General features: G+C 49.3%; 1 protein-coding gene across 1 annotated transcript; it reads right to left on the bottom strand.

Annotated features, from left to right (window-relative positions):
• Positions 1-4,425: 4,425 nt before the first annotated feature.
• Itih1 (inter-alpha-trypsin inhibitor heavy chain 1) lies at positions 4,426-16,658 on the bottom strand. The gene is made up of 22 exons (XM_051204770.1): positions 16,500-16,658; positions 16,227-16,247; positions 15,808-15,974; positions 15,275-15,379; positions 14,560-14,722; positions 14,080-14,193; positions 13,014-13,139; positions 12,804-12,920; positions 11,983-12,151; positions 11,774-11,896; positions 10,764-10,945; positions 10,383-10,568; positions 9,217-9,356; positions 8,469-8,623; positions 8,368-8,382; positions 7,947-7,967; positions 7,510-7,590; positions 7,309-7,422; positions 6,219-6,420; positions 5,304-5,476; positions 4,829-4,940; positions 4,426-4,699 (listed from the first exon to the last, which is right to left on the bottom strand). The coding sequence occupies exons 1-22, from the start codon at positions 16,611-16,613 to the stop codon at positions 4,570-4,572; spliced, it is 2,730 nt and encodes a 909-aa protein (XP_051060727.1). The 5' UTR covers positions 16,614-16,658; the 3' UTR covers positions 4,426-4,569.
• Positions 16,659-18,517: the final 1,859 nt, after the last annotated feature.

Genomic DNA, 18,517 nt, shown 5'->3' with positions numbered 1-18,517 from the left:
GTCCTTAGTCAAAAGCCTTAGGCCTGCCTACCAGATGTGCAGAGCTCTGGCTACAGAGAGAGATGACTAAAAGCAGAAACTGAGAGGAAGAATAAGCTACAGAAAGACCAATGACTGGGAGAGGCTGGAGACTCAGAGCAATGACAGAGTGACAGAGCTACCAAGTCAGCAAAGATGGTGGGGTGACAGGGGCCACTGCTGGACCCCACTGAGTAGCACCTGTCCTTAAACAATCACCAATAGCTGGGGGTGGAGAAAAGACCTCTAAAAACCAAGTCTTTCTTGGCTCTGGGGATGTCCCAGACCACTTTCAGCACCTGCTAGCCACTAGCGGTTGGGGTTGAAGCAAACCTGTTCCTCAGGACTCCTCCTCAGCGCCCACAGCTTCCTATACAGCCTTTCCCTGACTCTTCCATTTGAATCACTGCCCCCACCATGCTTGGAGTTTGGGGAAAGTGACAACTCAAAATAGGAATTTTAGAGCTGCTTCTGAAAGACAGCCAGAGTTTTGGAGAAACCCAGAATCATGCAGAATTAGAATTTTATATTTCTAGGCTTATCCCTTGCCCATTCCTCAGGAGGGGAAGATGAGTAGGTTGACCCAGCCAGTTGGCAGCCCTGCTTTCCCAGAATGCCTTTGGAGATAAAGTGATGATTTCTCAGCTTCTAGTGACACCCCCTGCTCTTGCTGTTGAAGGACTCTGTTCCCCAACCTGGGGTAGTCTTTGAGCTCAACATCTATGATGGCTAATACTGTGAACTTGACAAGATCTAGGGTCAGGGAAGAGACAAGCTTCTGGGAGTACTTGTCAAGGATTATCTAGATTAGGTAGTTGAGGTGGGGAGATCCACATTAGATGTGGACAAACCATTCCATGGACTGGGATCCTAGACTGAATAAAAAGAAAATAAGTTGAGCACAGAGCTCATCGCTCACTCCTTCCTGACTCTGGATGCAATTGGACCAGCCACCTCCTACTCCTGCTTTTAGCCATCCCTGACCCTAAACTGTTTCTCCTTGAGCTGTAATCTAAATAAACCCTTTCTGCCTTAAGTTGCTTTTGTCGGGAAATTTTTATCACAGTGAAGGGTTTAAAACTTTCCCACTTTTGAAACTGAATTTAGGTTTTAGTTTTCTGAGAGGGGCAAACAGGTTTCTCTCCCAACAAAGAGCCATTTATCAACAAATTACATTCAGAGATGAGGGAGAGAGCAGGAACAAGGCCTGAGTCAGCCCCAGGATGTCTCAAGGACAGTTCCCACAACCCCTTTGAAACATACTTGGGTAAGTATGTTCAAAGATAAAACCTCAGCAGCCAATTAAAAATGTACTAATGTAACTGCTGCTTGTTTAACCAGTCATATTTGAGACGGCCTACCTGCTCCTGAAAGTCCCCCTGGCTGTGCTTAAAGGGAGCCTGCACACTCCTCTCAGGGCTGTTGCCATTTTATACAGGCGAACGACTTTTGCATATGCTGGTAAATACTCTTTGTTCCTACATACTATTTGAAATTGGGGTCTTCCTTCAGCATTTCCTTGGACTCCTACACCAGAAACTGTTGTGTGACAGACTTTTCCTGAGGAGACACCACACACACACACACACACACACACACACACACACAGTGAGAGAGAGAGAGAGAGAGAGAGAGAGAGAGAGAGAGAGAGAGAGAATCCACATAGTCCAGATAGATAGCCCATGAACTACTATGAAGTTCAACTTGGTGAACCAATGAGTTTTACTAGGGTTACTATAGGAGCAGAAATGACTCAATGACAGCTGTATCACCAAGCACACCTTGGCTTTGGTGGCAGCTCACAAAAGCTAGAAACCTGGAGCATGCGCATAGCCTGAAGGTAGATCAACAGCTTGGAGAGTACCATTTTCCAGTGGTTCAGCTGGTCTCTGCTTCTTCCAGACTGCTTGTCTTGTCTAAAAGTGACTCTAGATAGCCTCTACCGTTCATACGCTATCATAGTTAGAATGGGAATGGCCCCCATAGGCTCATACATTTGAATGCTTAGTCACCAGGGACTGGAACTGTGTGAGGATTAGAAGGTGTGACCTTGTTGGAGGAAGTGTGTCACTGGAGGTGGGCTTCGATGTTTTAAAAGCCCACACCAGGGCCTCTGAATCTCCCTTTCTCTTTCTGCTGCCTATGGATCAGAATGTAACACTCTCAAATACTGCTCCAATGCCATGCCTGACTATTTCCGCATGATGATCATGGATGCAAGCCCCCAATTAAATGTTATCTTTTATGAGTAGCCTTGGTCATGGTGTCTCCTCACAAAAACAGAATAGTAACTATGACACATACTCTTGGAAAAGGAGGGCCCTAGTAAATCCAGTCAGTTTCAGGGACTTCCGGAAGCTATTTTGAATTGTTTACTTCTGATCTTAATGAGCTTCCCTGCAGAATACAATGTTTCAATCTCAGAGGAATTGTTACACAACATTCAACTATGTGGAACTGTTTTTGCAGATGTGAACAGATGAAGGACTGTAGAAGATGGAGAGTTTTCTACCATGTTTCCAGAGAGCTATTGCTGTGTGTCAGATCAGAGTACAGTGTGGCAGGGTCAGAATTCCTGCAAGGAGACCCCAAGAAACCACTCTGAAGCTCTGTGGGCAAAGCCTAAGTTGCAATGGAGAGTCCAGGATATGAGAACTGCCAAAACCATGGAAATCTGCATGTATGGGGTGGGTCTGACTCAAGGGGGAGGATGTGTATGCTGCAGCCCATAAAGCTGGAGAGACATGGCTGCCTAGATCCTTCCCAGATAATTCCACTTGATTTCTCAGCTGCCAAACATGGGCTCCAGGATTTCGTGTTTTTCCTGCTGAGTTTCAGTCTTGCTTTGGCTCAGTAATTTCTTATTATTACCCCATTCTCCCCATTCTGGAATAGGAATGTTTATTCTATTCCATCAACTGCTAGGAGTGCATGGCTTATTTTTTATTTTATAGGTGCACATGGTCAAGAGGTTGCCTTGAGTCTTGGAAAAGTTTTTGGACTGTGAAATAGTGTTGATACTGTTAAAGACTGGGGACTTTTGAAGTTGAACTGAGTGCATTTTGCATTGAGATGGCCACGAGCTTATTGGGACAAAGGAGAGGAAGTTTACATGTTAAGAGTGATAAATTTTGGTGCCAAGTTGGCAGGGGATGAACTTGTCACAATTCTGATTGTGGGTCTGACAGCATCTAGAGTCACTGAAGAGACGAGCCTCTGGGAATGCCTGTGATATAATATCCAGATTAGGTTAGCCTCTGGGCATGCCTATGAAGGATTATCTATATTAGGTAAACTGGAGAGGAAAGTCCTACTTTAAATTGGGTGGGACTATTCCATTGGCTGGGTTTCTCAACTAAATAAAAAGGAAAAGTGAGATGAATCAAGCATTCTTCACCTGGCTTTCTGATTGTGGATACCTTCTGCTTCTTGTCATCAATGCCTTCTCTGCTAGGATGGATTGTATCTCTTGGAACTGTACGCCAAAATAAAATTTCCTTTCTTAAAATTATTTTGTCACAGTAATAAGCACATAATTCAATATCCATGTTACTCAAAACCAAGCTTTGTCCAATCTGGGTCTCCATGAGTTTTGTTTGTCATGGGGACTGGAGAGAAGACATATGAGAAAGGGGCAGAAACTCTTAACCAGAGTGAGCAGAGGCCCATCACACCTGCATGAAACGCAAACTGCTCCCCAAAGTGGAGCTCTGTGCTCTATGGTTTTCTTTTTTACGGAGTCCTAAGACCAACCCAAGGAAAGGGGCCTTACCAGAACAATTTTAGAGATTATGAGGAAACAATGGGGTGTTGTTGTAGGCGCCTGAAACCCCAGCTTTAGCCAGTCACTGTCTCATCCTAGAGCTATACCATAGCAGTCTGGCTACCACAGGCTGCCATCCCCACAAGGGAATTTGACTAAGGTGAAGGTCTGAGGTGCCTGCTCCTGTAAGATTTCCTTGTGACCCTAACTCTACCTGCAAATAATCTTCATGTGTTAATGCTGTTACCCAGCAGACTTTGCCCATGTTCCTTGTTGCTAGTGTCACACAAGACACACCTGTGACATGTTTGTTGTCAGACCCAGCTCTGTCATTCATAAGCTGAGGGACTTTTAACAGGTCACCCAACTTCTGTTTCTTCGACTGTTAATGGTCCTGTTCATAGGACAGCGTGAGTCAGTCATGATGTCCCTCACTGACAAAGCATCTCTGGGTTCCTGGATTGCATGACGGGCTCACTCAGGGGATTCAGAGGCCATGGAGTCATCCAGTAGCAGAGAGCAGTATGCAGGGCTACAGAGCTGGCGGGTTTTCCTCCCACCTCTGCACTCTTTGCCTGTCTTTGGGTCTGGTGTGGTCCTGAGCTATTTTCCTACTGCCCCTTTCCCCAAAGCAGCCAACCGCACTGGGCACAGCCTCTCTTTAATGAAAGCACAAAATGTCTTGACACAAGGGACCAGAATGCTCAGGAAGGTGGAGTTAATTTGATGCTCTTCTCTCCCTCCTCAGATGCAGTTCCAGGTGCAGACTGCTGTTCTAGATGAAGGACTCAAAAGATGTCGGGGACAATATAGTCAGTGTGAACTCCATCAATCAGTCCAGCTCCGTTGTTGTGGATGAACCAGCAAGGCACTTCTGTTCCACGTCTGGGGTCCTTGTGGTAGTCTTTTTGTAAGCCCCTGGACACAGACAAGATAGCTGGGGTCCTTATGTAGACCTTACCCACATAATACCAGGAGGAAGACCTAGACTTACGATAGGGACAAAATGCAGGCATGAGCAGAAGCACTGGACAGCAACCCACTCACCTGGTGACTGTCAGCTGCTGATTCTTCACGACCATTGTGGCATCTAACTTCATAGGGTCAGACCCTGGGCGGATGTCAGACACTTCAAACTCCAGGGGGCAGAAGAATTGCCCTGTAAAGGTGCATTGGGGACTGCTGTTACTGATGAAGGGGAGAGATGCCCGAGGGACAAGTACCTCACAGAAAGTAGGGGTGATAGAAATGTCACAGAGATCTGGTGATCAACAACCTGCCCTTCTTACAAGCCCCTGGAACCTTCTGACCTTTCTATGAGCTGGGTGTTTCTCCCACTCATTCCCAGGCTCACTTAGCTTTCACCTCACTCTGCATCCAGTCACCATCTTTAAGAGGGACAAAGCCCTCAAGTCTTAAAGGATTATGCTGGAGATATGATTGTCACTGTGCTCTGGGACCCATGAGCACACAGTGGTTTCAGAGCACAGACTCACAGTTCTGCCCACCCTACCAGTCATACCCAGTAGCCCCTGCGTCCGTGTTGACATCCGGAAGCTATCCAGCACATAGAAGCCCAGAAAGTCCTGGTGGACAGCACTCCCCTTCCACGCCCTGTGCAGGACAATCTCAAAGGTAGCTCCATCTTCCACAGACACCACCAGGTTCCTCTTCTTGTTGATGGTCACCACGACCCTGCAGGGCCAGGTAGGCATCAGATCAGGATTAGCTGCCCTCAACCTCTAGGACCCAGATATCACAACCATCCCCATGGCTATTTGTCCCCTCCCATATGTCTCTCTGTCCTGGATGGCTTAACATGTACTAGGCCCTGTGCCAAGTACTCTATGTAAACTGAATCACTCAACTTTTCACTCTGACTCTGTGAAAGGACCAAGGTTCAGAGGGGTTAAGTAATTTTCCCGAAGTCACGTAGCTAGTAATTGGTGGCTATCTGAGTCTGTGTCTGGTGAATTCCACTCATTACCTGCACCGCCCACCTGGTCTCAGAACACCTCTTTCTGTATCTATGCTGGCATCTCAAGGAGTTGGTTGAATAAATGTGTAAAGGAAGGAATAGACATGACAGGTACCCAAAAGGAAGACCAGAGGACTCAATTCGGTGCAGGAAACAATCAGGGGAGCTGTGGGGAAGGAGGGGCCTTTGTCCCAGCCTGGGGCTGGCTTTGCTTGCTGGAGATGGGGGATGGGATTGAAGGCTCCAGTCCCAAAGCTCATGCCCAAGAATGAAGGAAAATGGACACTGGATAGTTGAGTCTGACTATGTGTGTAGTAGGCCCTGTGGGCATCACTTGATCACACTGCTTGGAAAACGTGTGATCTGAAGGCTCAGGCGGCAGAGCTGGGGCTACAGCTTTAGACCTCAACCCCATGCCACAATATAGTTCCTCCCTCCTGCCCAGACAGGCCTAGTTACCCATCCTTCTGCAGCGTGGCCTGGTCCCTCCAGGAGAACACAGGCCCGCCAGAGCTGGGGTTCAGGGTAATGTTCTGGGGAGTCACTTCCAGCTGAAAGTCTGAGGCAGGGTTTGAGATCCCAAGTCTTCCGAAGTATGTGCCCTCATGCTGCCCAGGCCTGCTGGCCTTGTTGCCAGTGAGCTGCCCATTCACTGAGAAGCCTACAGTGGGGTGAGGAGCCATCCAGTCAACATGGGTCCTTTGCTCATGCCACATTTCCCTCCCAGGAAGTCCCCTACATGCCACAGACCATGTCATCTTTAAGGGTGTCACTTTCAGGACTGGTCCTGCTCCCAAGACCCCCTTGATTCTTCTCTGCTTCCCTTCCACCCATACTGTGCCTACTAGATATTCCATACTGAGCTTTCTTTTTTTGGACTATGGCCCCCTGAGGACAGGAGTGGGCCATCCTCCTTCTCACACAGAGGCAGACTCAACAGGAGATCTAGAAATGCATTTGCCAGGCCCTGAACAGCCCCATCCTCACTGACCCTAAGTGTTGAGCCTCATGCTCCAAAATTGACATCTAAGTCCCTTGTGTCTGTGGGGTGCGGGATAGCCCTGTCCTCGCTGAATCCTAGCCCCTAGTTGATACTCAACAGATACGGAGCTGGATGGATGGATGAGGTGTTGGTGGGCCAGGGCGGAGTCAGGAAAGTTTTCTCTACTATAGCCATGCTAGAGAGGTGCTTTGAGGCCCTGTACAGCCATGCTTGTGGAAAAGGTATGACAAGACCTGTGTGATGTTCAGACCATGGTATGAGACAGAAATGAGGGACTCTTGGTTTAAAATGTCTAAGGATATCAAGAGAGCAAGACCTGAGCAGCTCTAGCTACAGGTCCTGTGTACTGTAGGAGTCACACACTCATAAACCTTGGGTAGTGTAGTCAAGGACATGGAGTAAGAGGGAGGCAAGAGGCACCTGCCAAGTGGATGATATGCAAGGCAGTAGGCAGTAAGGGCCACCCCAGTTGTTTCTGCTTAAATAGGGAGGGTAGAGGTGTGCTGGCTCTGCCCCACCTAGCAGAGAGCACATTACCCACCACACCTGTGTCAGGGTCATGCACCAGGCTCAGGATCACCCCAGGTTCCTCATTGATGTTGAAGCACAGGCTATCCTCTTTCTGCGGCACATAGATGATAAAGTGGGGATCGGTGTCCACTGGGAATACAGCATGGAGTCCATTACATTGAGTATTGGTCTGATGGGGCCAGTTAGGGGAATCCCACAGACCCTCTCAAGACTCACCGCCTGTCACTCGGTTTGGCAACTTTGAGACTAAGGAACTGTGGGCTGTGGGAGAAGGCTGTGTGGCTGACAGCACGAACGCTGTAGATGACAATGGATGGTACTAAGAAGGGGTATGTGGCACGACCTCCTAGAGCTGTGCACACCCCCCTTTCCATGCAGCTGGCCTGGGGCACTAAAGTTTCACACACTCCATGCCTCTCAGGACATGGGGACAGAAGTTTGGTACTGTGAGGTGGCCTGACCCCCTCTGTCCTCTTCAGTTGGGGAAGCCGGGCCTACAATGGGGTAATGTCCTACGGATTTCCAGTAAGGTCGTGATGGGGAACCGGACTGGGTGATAAGCAGTGTTTTGGTGAGAGCTAAGTGCTCAATTGAGGGCCAACAGGGTTAGCAGGAAGAGTGGAGAAGGAGTCCCCAAGATGGTTGCTACTTACTCCTTCTGGGTCCCACCATCTCTGCAGAAGACAAGGAAAACACAAGGTTACTCTGATCCCCACCCTACCCCCAGGGCATGCAGTTCAGTCCTGAAGTGTACCTCAGGCAGAGACTCAACCCTGCTGAGGTTGAGGGGGCCTCCCAAGGGTCCCTAATACACACACACACACACACACACACACACACACACACACTGGGCTGAGGGGAGATGGAGACTCGAGGAAGGCTGGGAAAGTTTCTAGCTGGCAGAGGCTCATGAAACATGAAAGCCCTGAGCTTGTGATTCAGGCAGAAGGAATAAGCCCAGGAGGTGGGACCAGGGAAGACTCAAGAACTTATAGGTTCTGAGCTTGGGGGACAGCATTTGTCACCTTCCAGCCACTTGAAGCCACCTGCTAAATCAACAGGCTGAAAGCTCACCTAAGGGCTGAGAATCTGAAAGGAAGGGAAGAAGAAAAGAATTAATCCCAGGAGGATTTTGGCTCATGACCTTCATGACCACAGACCCCTACTGCCTATACCCTCTGGGGTCTTGTCAATGGTGGGCTCCAGCCCATCCTGGTCTGTCAGGCCTCTGATCATCATAGAGGTCAGTGGTGTAACGAACTGATAATCCAGTGACATCTTCAGGACCTGGGACGACAGGTTGGCCCTCTCTTCCCCTTCCATCTTCATCCTGTGTGAGACACATGCTTGGCTCTAAGACCTCTACACAAGTGATAATGGTTATGCATTCCTTCCCTCACCTTCCCTGCCTGTCTGTCCTCTCTTTCACTCGCTCAACAAACTTTCACTCACAGCTCCCTCCTGGCACAATGGCTGTGGCCTTAGAGACATTATGGTTGCAGGATTTCTCACAGTGAGAACCTGGATATTTGGCAGGGCTGAGGCATATGTCTCAGAGCTACATAGCTTGGCTGCTATGAGACCATGGTAACCGACCTCTCTGAGCTTTGCATTGCTCTCCCATTAAATAAAAATGATGAAGGGACTCCCTCACAGATGGTGAGGACTAAATGAATATGCATAGACACAGTAACCCCATAGCAAGTGGCACCCTCCTCCAAGGCAGCTCAGTGGGACAAGTGGGCTGTCCTCTTCTCAGATTCCCCACCCAAATGGAAGACCCACACTGTAGACCCTGAGGAAAGCAGAGGTGGAAAGCACCCCTGATCCCCCAGCCTGCAGGCTCAGAACTGCCATGCCGTCCCCTGTCTATCAGAAACAAGGGCGATCAGTGCCCACTCCTAGCAGGTGTAGTGGCCCTACCGCTTAGCCAGCAGCTCCTGGATGGTGAGGTAGGCCCATAGCCGCTCCACGTGATTCTCTAGCATGTGGCCACGTTCTCGGAGCAGTTTCTTCATCTCTTCCTCATCCACTAGACAAGTTGCCTTGAATTCTTGCCTCTCCTGAGAGTTGAAAGGGGAGAAAGGCCATAAGGCATGACAGTACGAGTCTTGGATGATGCCTGAGATGGTGGCAAACACCTCACTGGGTCTGTGCATCTTCATTCTCAGTATCTTCATTATCTCTCTGGGTCCTGCTTTCGTCTACATCTGCCCATCCACCCTACAGATGCTGGCTAACCATCCCTTGTGAGCCAGGCATGGCCCAGGCCTGAGAGACTCAGTGGAACAGGAAACCCAGGCCTGTCCTCATGGAGTTACTCTCTCTGGAAGAGGCCAGCAAATACCTGCTGTTTATGCTTGCTGTTCCCTTCTCCACCTGGGCTGTCCTGGTCAGCTTGCCATAGCTGGACCATATGAATATGCTATGGTCCCCAGCTACAATAATGAAGTCTTGGGACAAGGCCTTGTTTGTATCAAGGCCTGCATCTTGTACTTAATGGATATTCCATTTACCCCAAATGCATACACATGCTCTCAAGGGCAGTGCTATCTCTGTGGTATAGGAAAAGTACAATCTGGAGAGCCAGACAGGGCAACGCCAGATTCTAGCTAGCTTTCTTCCCTCCAGGCCTAAGTTCTAAGCCCTCAACCCCACTGTGGGCTGAATCCATGTCCTGGATGGTGAGCCCAGGTCTCTTATCACTGGACCCTTCCATGTATGTGCATGTGGCTGCATTCACTGTACCATGACACTGGGCCTGATACACAGGGCTTGTCCAAGAAATGGGACCTCATGAGAAGCAGAGGCTGGCCTCTCGTTCTCTCATGAGAGGGTGGGAGATGGGGGTGGTGATGTGAGGAGTGTTGAGTGATCCTATTGAGCCAAGGGTTACACTAACTGATGCCACACTGGTTTCATTCCAACCTGTCCAGTCTCCAGGCTGAGATATATTTGTTCGCTCCTGGGAGGAGGACATTGCTATGGGGAAAGAGAAGGCCTTAGGAAGGTCAGCGGTAGGGAACAGTGTGAGTTTGGAGTGTCTAAGAATTGCCTAGCCTCTACACCCTCAGCAGTCCACCATTTACCCCACGAGCCCGAACATCAGCCTTAAAGATGCTCAGTTTGTGGTCAGCAATGCGTCCAGCCACCACAATCTCTGAACCATCATAGTACTGTTTATGTCGGTGCTGAGTTAGAGCCAAGACTGCATCCTGGGGATACTGCAGCTCCACATCTGTCAGCAGGGGGTTGGCTACTTGATTGTAGAAGCCCTGCAGGGATAGGGAATGTAGCCTCAGAACAGAGCACCTAGGAGCCTGCTAGGAAGGCTATGCACAAAGTGGGATGCAGATGTCTTGCTTTAGAGGTGGAATCTAGGCCCAGGGGGTTAGGTACTTGCTGGTAGGCAAATGGCCACCGAGACCCCATGACGTGTTGATGATGGTATATGGGAGGGGAGGGGAGACCTGCAGCTGCTGGGTGGCATCGTGGTCCTCATAAATTCTCTGGGCCCATCCATTGTTCTCCATGGACATGATCTCCAGGAAGTTAAAGTCCAGGTCGTGGCCAAAGCCCAGGTTGTAGAGTGGGAATCTGCCCTGGATAGCATTGCGTACATTCTTGAGGATCTGGGAACGGTCCGTCTCCCCTGCAGCCACACATGTAGGCAGTAATGGGATGCCAGATTTCAGGCATAAAGGGGCCCTAGCAGCCTTTGAAACAGTTCTTGGGAGCCAAGGTTCCCATCCCAAATCAACTCTAGTCCCCATGTCAACTAGAGGCTTTGTGGAGCAACTACACCAGCTGGAAAAGCTCCCTGAAGGCCCTGCCAACCATGTGTGCCCATCATAGGCAGATGCGGTCCTGCTCCAAATTCTCCCATGGTCCCTCACCATGGCCTGTGAGGCCCCACCGGCCCTTTCCTCTCATTTTACTCCATTCTGCACATGTCCTCTTTCCTGACAGGCGGGAAGATCCCTTCCTGCCCCATGTCCTTCCTTCCAGCTCAGGGCTTGCTTCTTCCAAGAGACCTTCCCAGACCTCACCTGGGTCAAGTGCCCTTGTCAGGGGTCCCATACCCTGTGGCACCCTGCTCATCTAGCTTCTGTGGTAGAGATCCTCTACTCCTGGTTAGCTTGAGGGCAGAGACACATCTCACTCTCTTGGTGACTCTTTGCAGCCCCTTGTCCTGGACTTAGCACAAAGTAGGTCCTGAATAAATGGCTTAAGGAAACTCAGCCTGTAAATCCCCCTCATCCATCCTCTGAGACCCTATATGTCCAAACACCACATAGAAACACTTGCTGTTACCAAATCACAGGACAGAGATGCACCTTGGAACACTGTGGTCCAAGCAGTTTTTAGGCCAGCATTTGACTTTACCCTGAGTCTTTCTGCCCCAGTGGCCTCTCCAATAGATAAATTGGTCATTTCTGGTAGCGAGATCACCTCCCAGGGCAGCCCTTGAGGAACTCACCCTCGGTAGGCTCTCCGTCTGTCAACATGATAAGAATTGAGGCGGAGCTGAGCTCTGGGTGGCTTCCTTGAGCTTTGTTTAAGATCTCAATTCCTCGGAGCAAGCCTCCATTCAGGTTTGTGGCTGTAAGGAGAAGAATGGGACCAGTGCACATCCATATCCCAAGAAAGTAGAAGTGGCACCAGGGTGTGCTGGGACACCTTCCCTACCTCCAGCCAGAGAAAAGCGGCGCACGAAGTCCTGAGCTGCTTGCACATTGGCCTTAGACGCTGGTACCAGTGAGCCCTTCCAGGATTGCACTTGAGATCCAAAGAGGACCAGATCAAAGTTATCTCCTGGCTTCACGTCCCCCAGGATCTTAAGTAGTGCTTCCTTGGTCTGCAAGGACAGGAAGTCAGAGGAAGGACATAGACCCTGGATGGCTGTAGGTTAGCCCCTTCCAGGAACCCAGGCAGCCACTCTAGAAACCCACAGTGGGCAAGCATAGTGACAGTCAGACAGCCCCAAGAAAGTAGCCTGCTGCTGTAACTCTGGGCATATGAGGGGTACAAAGAAGGAAAATGGACCAAGTATAGGGAGAAGAAATGACTAGGAGATTGGGGGGAGCAGGATCAATAAAGAGCCCCCCATCTCCTATCAGAGCTGCTTTTCTAGAACTTGTCTTGTGCAGCCATGGCTTTACCACCCATTGGGCACATCTCTGAATGTGCAGAGGTGCCAGGCCATAGATCATTTATTATTCCCAGCATTTTCAGGGCACAGGCCTTCTCTGCTGAGCACATCTCCATGGGAAATTCTGTGACCTGTGGGCACCATCATCCTATGTTTCAAAACTGATGAGAAGAGCTGTGCACGCCTACCGTCTCTCAGTGAGAAAACTGGCTGATTCCAGAGTAGGGATTTCCAGTTACATTCCCTTGCACTGCTCATCAGTGCAAGTCCCAAACCCCTTTGGCAGCCAAACCTAAATTTATGACAAGATGAGTCACAGGCGCTTGTGTTAGGTGAGCAGCTCAGAGCCACCCTTCACCTGCTTCACTTTCTGGCCTTCCATGGAGCCACTGATGTCAATCACAAAAACCAGGTTCTTGCTCATATCGGTCAGGTTTTTGGGGGCGAAGAAGTGTGCAAAGTAATTGTTTGCCACCTGGAACAGAAGAAACCCAGAAAGGCCTCTCTCCCAAGCTCCTTTCCCTGCCCTCTCAGGCTTGGGCCATGAGCTATATATAGATAGGCTTACCAAGAGGTCACAGAGCTTGTCTCGATTGACATCGTAAGTCACCTTGAAGTCTCCATTCAGCAAGGAAGTAGAGCACGTGGAGCAGGACTGCTGCTGGCTGACAGTGGGCCGGAAGAGCACGTGACCCTGAAAGCAAAGAAAGTGTGAGGCACCAAAGGTCTGCATAGCTGCAAATAGGGTATCTGCAAAACAACTTAAGATGTGTGTGTGCATGTATGCATGGGGTGTGTGTGTGTGTGTGTGTGTGTGTGTGTGTGTATTTACACCTGAATGTGTTTGCCTGGGCATCTGGGTTCTGAGTGTGCACACTTGTCTGTGATAAGAGATTTGTTGGGATTTCTGTAATAACCACCAGTAGTAAGGTATAAAAACAGGAATAAAATAACAGCAGTGTGATATTATAAAAGATATCAGTCATCTCACACTGTGGGATTAGAAAGGCTATACGAGGCCATGGTAGTAATGCCTATGATCCCAGAACTCAAGTCTCAAGTGGCTGAGGCCTGAGGATCTTCAGCTCAAGGGCAGCCTGGGCTACATAGTGGGTTCCAGGAGAGACATAGATATGCAGAGCAAACCTGTCTCAAAAACCAAACCAAACCAAACCAAACAAAAAAGAGATAAAATAAAACAACGAATAGACTATTGGTCTGAGGTAGAACAGAGAAAAGCGAGGCTAGGTTGAAGAAAGTTAGTCACTGGAGAGGTGACCTTGCTATGGCCCTTTGGGTCTCTCTCTCTCTCTCTCTCTCTCTCTCTCTGATGTCTGGCTGTATAAGTGAGCAACCTCTATTCCTACAGGCACTTCTGTCTTGATGTTTCCTTCACTATGTCCCAGAAACAGTGGAACAAGCTGACGATGGATTGAGATCTCAGAGACCGTGGGCCAAAATGAACACCTCCTCCCCGAAGCTGTCTCTGCCAGGTAGGTATTTGCTACAGTGGATGGAAAGTCTGACTAATAACTTATCATGACCACCTAGCAACCGTGCCTGTATATTTTATCGGGGCCAGGCTAAACTGTGCATCTCTAAGGGCCCATCCCCACTCCCGCCATGACACACACCTTCTTCCCTGAGAAAGTCTTCTTGATAGTTTCAGCAGCAAGTTCCTTGCTGAGGAAGGAGGCCTGAGCATCCAGCTTGCTGATCCCCTGGGGCTCAAAGATGTCCACATCGATCTGCACCATGGAAGCCAATTCTGTGCTAAGGCCCATTTGGGCTAGCACCAAATTTCATCCAAAATCTTGTGGACCTGTCTTCCTGTTGTGTGCAGTCCCCAGCCACCCTTAGCAGGGCCAGGCTTGTCACAGAAAGTCCACCAATACTGACAGAAAGATGCTCAAGCACTGGGGGTTCATGGATGAGGAGAAAACTGGGAGATTCAGGGAGCTTCCTGCCCAGGAAGAGCCCACAGGAGCCCACCCTGGGAGAATCATTCTCATTTCCTGTTTTCAGGCCTGGGGAAACATGGAAGGGGCTGGACCAGTGCTGAGAGCCAGAGAGAGAGATTGGGGGGGTGCCCATCCCAGGGACCTGCAAACTACCTCAAAATGTTGTACCAACTGCTTGGGCTTGACTTTGATGACAATGTCATATTGTGTAAGTCTCCGCTTTAGCACCTCCTCATAGGTGAGCTGAAATGTGGTCTTGCTCTGGGCTCCAATGGTGATGTGGATGGTAAACTGTTCCATATTTCTGCCCGAGGCTCTGGACATGTCACCAGAGACAACAACAGTCAGGCAAAAGATAACATGTGCATCCTTAGCACCTAAAGCATGGCCCTCAGATTGCGTGTGTGTGTGTGTGTGTGTGTGTGTGTGTGTGTGCGTGCGTGCGTGCGTGCGTGCGTGCGTGTGTGTTTTGTTTTGTTTTTCAAGCCAGGGTTTCTCTGTGTAGCTTTGGAGGCTGTCCTGGAAATAGCTCTTGTAGACAAGGCTGGTCTCAAACTCACAGAGATCCTCCTGCCTCTGCCTCCTGAGTGCTGGGACTAAAGGCATGTGCCACCACTGCCCAGCTCCAGTTTCTCTTATCATGCTGTTCCCAAGATTATATCAACTGGATGGTCAAGGCCAGAGCACATGACATAAAAAGGCCAAGCATACCCCACTCCTGCCCTCAAGGCCAGTTCCAACAGTTTACTCAAGCCTCCATCCTCCTGTAGACGTCCCCTACCCAATAACATCTTGCAGCCTTTGGCTCTGTCCTGGCTGGACAGAAGGGACAGCCCTGGTGGCTTAGCCATCAAGGCCTGGAACTTACCTGACAAGGCCAGCATTCTCCCCTAAAATGGCTGCTTTCCGGTACTGCTTCCATGCACTCACTTTGTCCTTTATGTCCCCAATGAATGTGTTCCCATCTGCTGTGCTGCACCAAAGGGAAAAGTCCTCAGTAGTGATGGCCTCTCTTTACTGCCTAGGTTGTCATTGTATTGGAAGTGTACTGAGCCTAAGAAGACCCTGTCCACAAGACTCCTTGAAAAAGGTATCTACTGTCTGCTGTTTCTACTGTCCACTTCTCAGAAGGCCCAGGGCAAATCAGTAGATAACCACCATGTTCACTGAGGCCAGATCATATGCTGGTTTGGTCCTTGAGTCAAAAACTGAAAACAAGCATTCAGAGGCCCTAATTTCTGTGTAAGGGAGGAGCTGAAAAGGCTAGTAGACCTCCCTCCTGCCCTCTACACTGGGCCTGTCAGTGACCAAAAGTGAGATCTGGCCCTCTGGCCTCAGGCTGAACAGGTTAATGGACACTACAGAACTGAGGGTGGAGGAGTTGGACAGGACGTCACGCACATGGCAAAGTCACTGATGAAGGCTGTCTTGGGGATTTCCACATCAAAAGCCACTTCCCGGGCTTCATCTGCGCTGTTGACCACTTGACTGGTGATGATGTAGTGGGCAAAGCGAGAGGTAACTTTACAATTGACTTTCAAACTCCTGATGAACACACCATCGACTGTCTGAAGCAAAAGAAAATTGGGGGATCCTGCCCACTCTAGATCAAAGGTCCTCAGATCCCAGAAGAACATACCAGACCTCCCAAGGAGACCCTCTCTCTCTGCTGCAGACTTGAGGTGAGGTTCAAACAATGTCACATTTCAGGATATGGGAACCCCCTGTTTCTGGCTCTGACAGGTATACTCACAGGAGTGGGAGGAAGCAAACCTATAATAAGGGCCCCATCTCAGATCCTTGTCAAGACTTTCACTTACTGTATCCACAGCCTGTCGCTTCTGCAAAACAAACCGAAGCTGAGTATGAGTGGAAAGGCTCAAGGACCATGGCCCATCTCGTACAGGGTGGGAACAGGGTCTGTGTTCACTGCTCCTCCACCTCCGTCCTCCTGCTTGGAGGTAACCTCTTCAGGCAGAGATGGATGATCCAGAGGGTGGGGGTGGCCCAGGTCCCTCAGGAGGATCTTCTGTAGCTGCAGGGCACCGTGCAGGCACAACTGCCTGACTATGCTTAAGGACTTAGTCACATACCTCTCTGCTCCCGGGTCTGCCTGTGCCCAAGCCCAAAGCAGGCACGGCCTGCAGAGTGAGGAGGGACACCAGGCACAGACACAGCGGCACCCGAAGCCCCATGGCACCGTCCATGGTCTCCAGGCTTTCACTTCCTAGTCACTTTCCTCAGGGCCTTGATCAATACTGTGCTGGATAAACACAGATTAAACATTAGACACACAGGAGGCGAATAGCAGGATCTAGGGGATCAGAACTTGGCAATGAACTGGGTCTGTAACTCAGTGATAGATGACTTGCCTAGTGTGCACAAAGCCATATATGGCGAAGAGAAATGAATGTGTTAAGCGAAGTTGAAGAAAACAAAGTTGCAGGACCAGGAAGATGGCTCAACAAGTAAAGGAACTGACCACCAAACCTGGCTGCCTGAGTTTGATCCTGGAACCCACATGGTTGAAGGAGGGAACTAACTCTCTAGTTGTTGACTGATCTCCACATGTGTGTTGTGGCATGCATGGACACACACACACACACACACACACGATATGGGGGGGCAACAAAAGGGTCAATGGCAGCTGGGCTCAATGGAACACACCTATAACCTAACACTAGGGAGGTAGAATCAAGAGGATGAGGAGTTCAGGGAAAGCCTTAGCTACATAGGGAGTTCAAAGCTAGCCTGAGCTATATGAGATCTTGCCTATAAAAGGGAGGATTGGTTTGTGCTGAGAGATGGATCAGCAGTTAAGAGTGTTTGCGGCTTTTTCAGAGGACCCAAGTTTGGTTTCCAGCACCTAGGTTGGATGGTTTGCAACCCCCTGTAACCATAGCTACAGGGGATTGACAGCCTTTCTGGTTGCTGTGGGTACCTGTACACACATGGCACACACTCACATGTACACATATGTAAAAATAGATATCTTTGAAAAATATGACAGCAAAAGCTGTCCCCTTTGAGGCTGGCAGCTCAGGACTGTGGAAAGCCCCTGCAAAACTCCAGGCTGCCCTCACGTATCTACCTGCATTTAGTCAGGGAGGACCGTGAAACCCTCAGACGTTCCGTCTCCTTCTAGCTATAGCAACCAGGCAGCCCCAGTGTCATTCAGTTGACATTTGGCAAAAAGTCACAGGTAAAAGTGGATCTCTAAATTTTTAAATTATTTATATGAGTGTTCATGTTTAGCTTGTATATATGTCTGTATGAGGGTGTCTGATCCCCTAGAACTGGAGTTAGATAGTTGTGAGCTGCCATGTGGGTATTGGGTGCTCTTAACTGCTGAGCTGTCTTTCTTTCTCTATAGTTCTTTCTTTTTCTTTTTTCTTCTCTTCTCTCTCTCTCTTTTGGTTTTTCAAGACTTTCTCTGGCTTTTCTGGAACTCAATGTGTAGAGCAGGCTGGCCTAGAACTCAGAGATACCCCTGCCTCTGCCTCCTGAATTCTAGGATTAAAGGTGTGCTCCACACCTGCCCAGCTGCAATTCCAGATTTCTAAAATTCACTTTTTAAAAAATGATGTTTTGCTAGCGTGTCTGTCTTTGTAAGGGCATTAGATCCCCTGGAACTAGAATTGTAGACAGCTGTGAGCCGCCATGTGGGTGCTGGGAATTGAACCAGGGTTCATCTAGAAGACTAGCCAGTGCTCTTAACCTCTGAGCCATCTCTCCAGCCCCCGGATTTTTAAACCAAATGGACCCTTTCTTCCAAAATTCTTTAACCATCAACAAACTCTTCAGTCATGCTTTGGCCACAGGTACAGTTGGCATCTTAGAAGGTGCCATGACACCTAGTTACACACGGTTCTAATGGTGTCACTGCTGGTAACAGTTTTGTGCAGGAAGCTTGGGGGAGGCATAGGAGGTGACCCCTGCTCCAGGCCTATCACATCATTTCTCTGGACCTTCTTGCCAGATTTAGAAAGAAAAACGGACGTTAGCTTTGTCCTGCTCCCACCAGGGCACTGTTGACTGGGAAGCCTGAGATGAGCAACAACTCTCATACCATTGTTCTTTATTTTCTAAATTCCATTCACATGTCTCTGGG

The sequence above is a fragment of the Phodopus roborovskii genome, unplaced genomic scaffold (genome assembly GCF_943737965.1).
Source record: "Phodopus roborovskii unplaced genomic scaffold, PHOROB, whole genome shotgun sequence".
NCBI lineage: Eukaryota > Metazoa > Chordata > Mammalia > Rodentia > Cricetidae > Phodopus > Phodopus roborovskii.
This window is presented reverse-complemented; position numbering and strand designations above follow the sequence as displayed.

Bases quoted from the DNA above. Each gene is read 5' to 3' on its own strand.
- Itih1 (XM_051204770.1), bottom strand. From the start codon at position 16,613: ATGGACGGTGCCATGGGGCTTCGGGTGCCGCTGTGTCTGTGCCTGGTG. The intron at 6,421-7,308 runs GTGTGGTGGGTA...ACCCCACTGTAG, and splicing joins GGTGCATGACCCTGACACAG to GCTTCTCAGTGAATGGGCAG. The intron at 4,700-4,828 runs GTGAGTGGGTTG...GTCTGTGTCCAG, and splicing joins CAGCAGCTGACAGTCACCAG to GGGCTTACAAAAAGACTACC.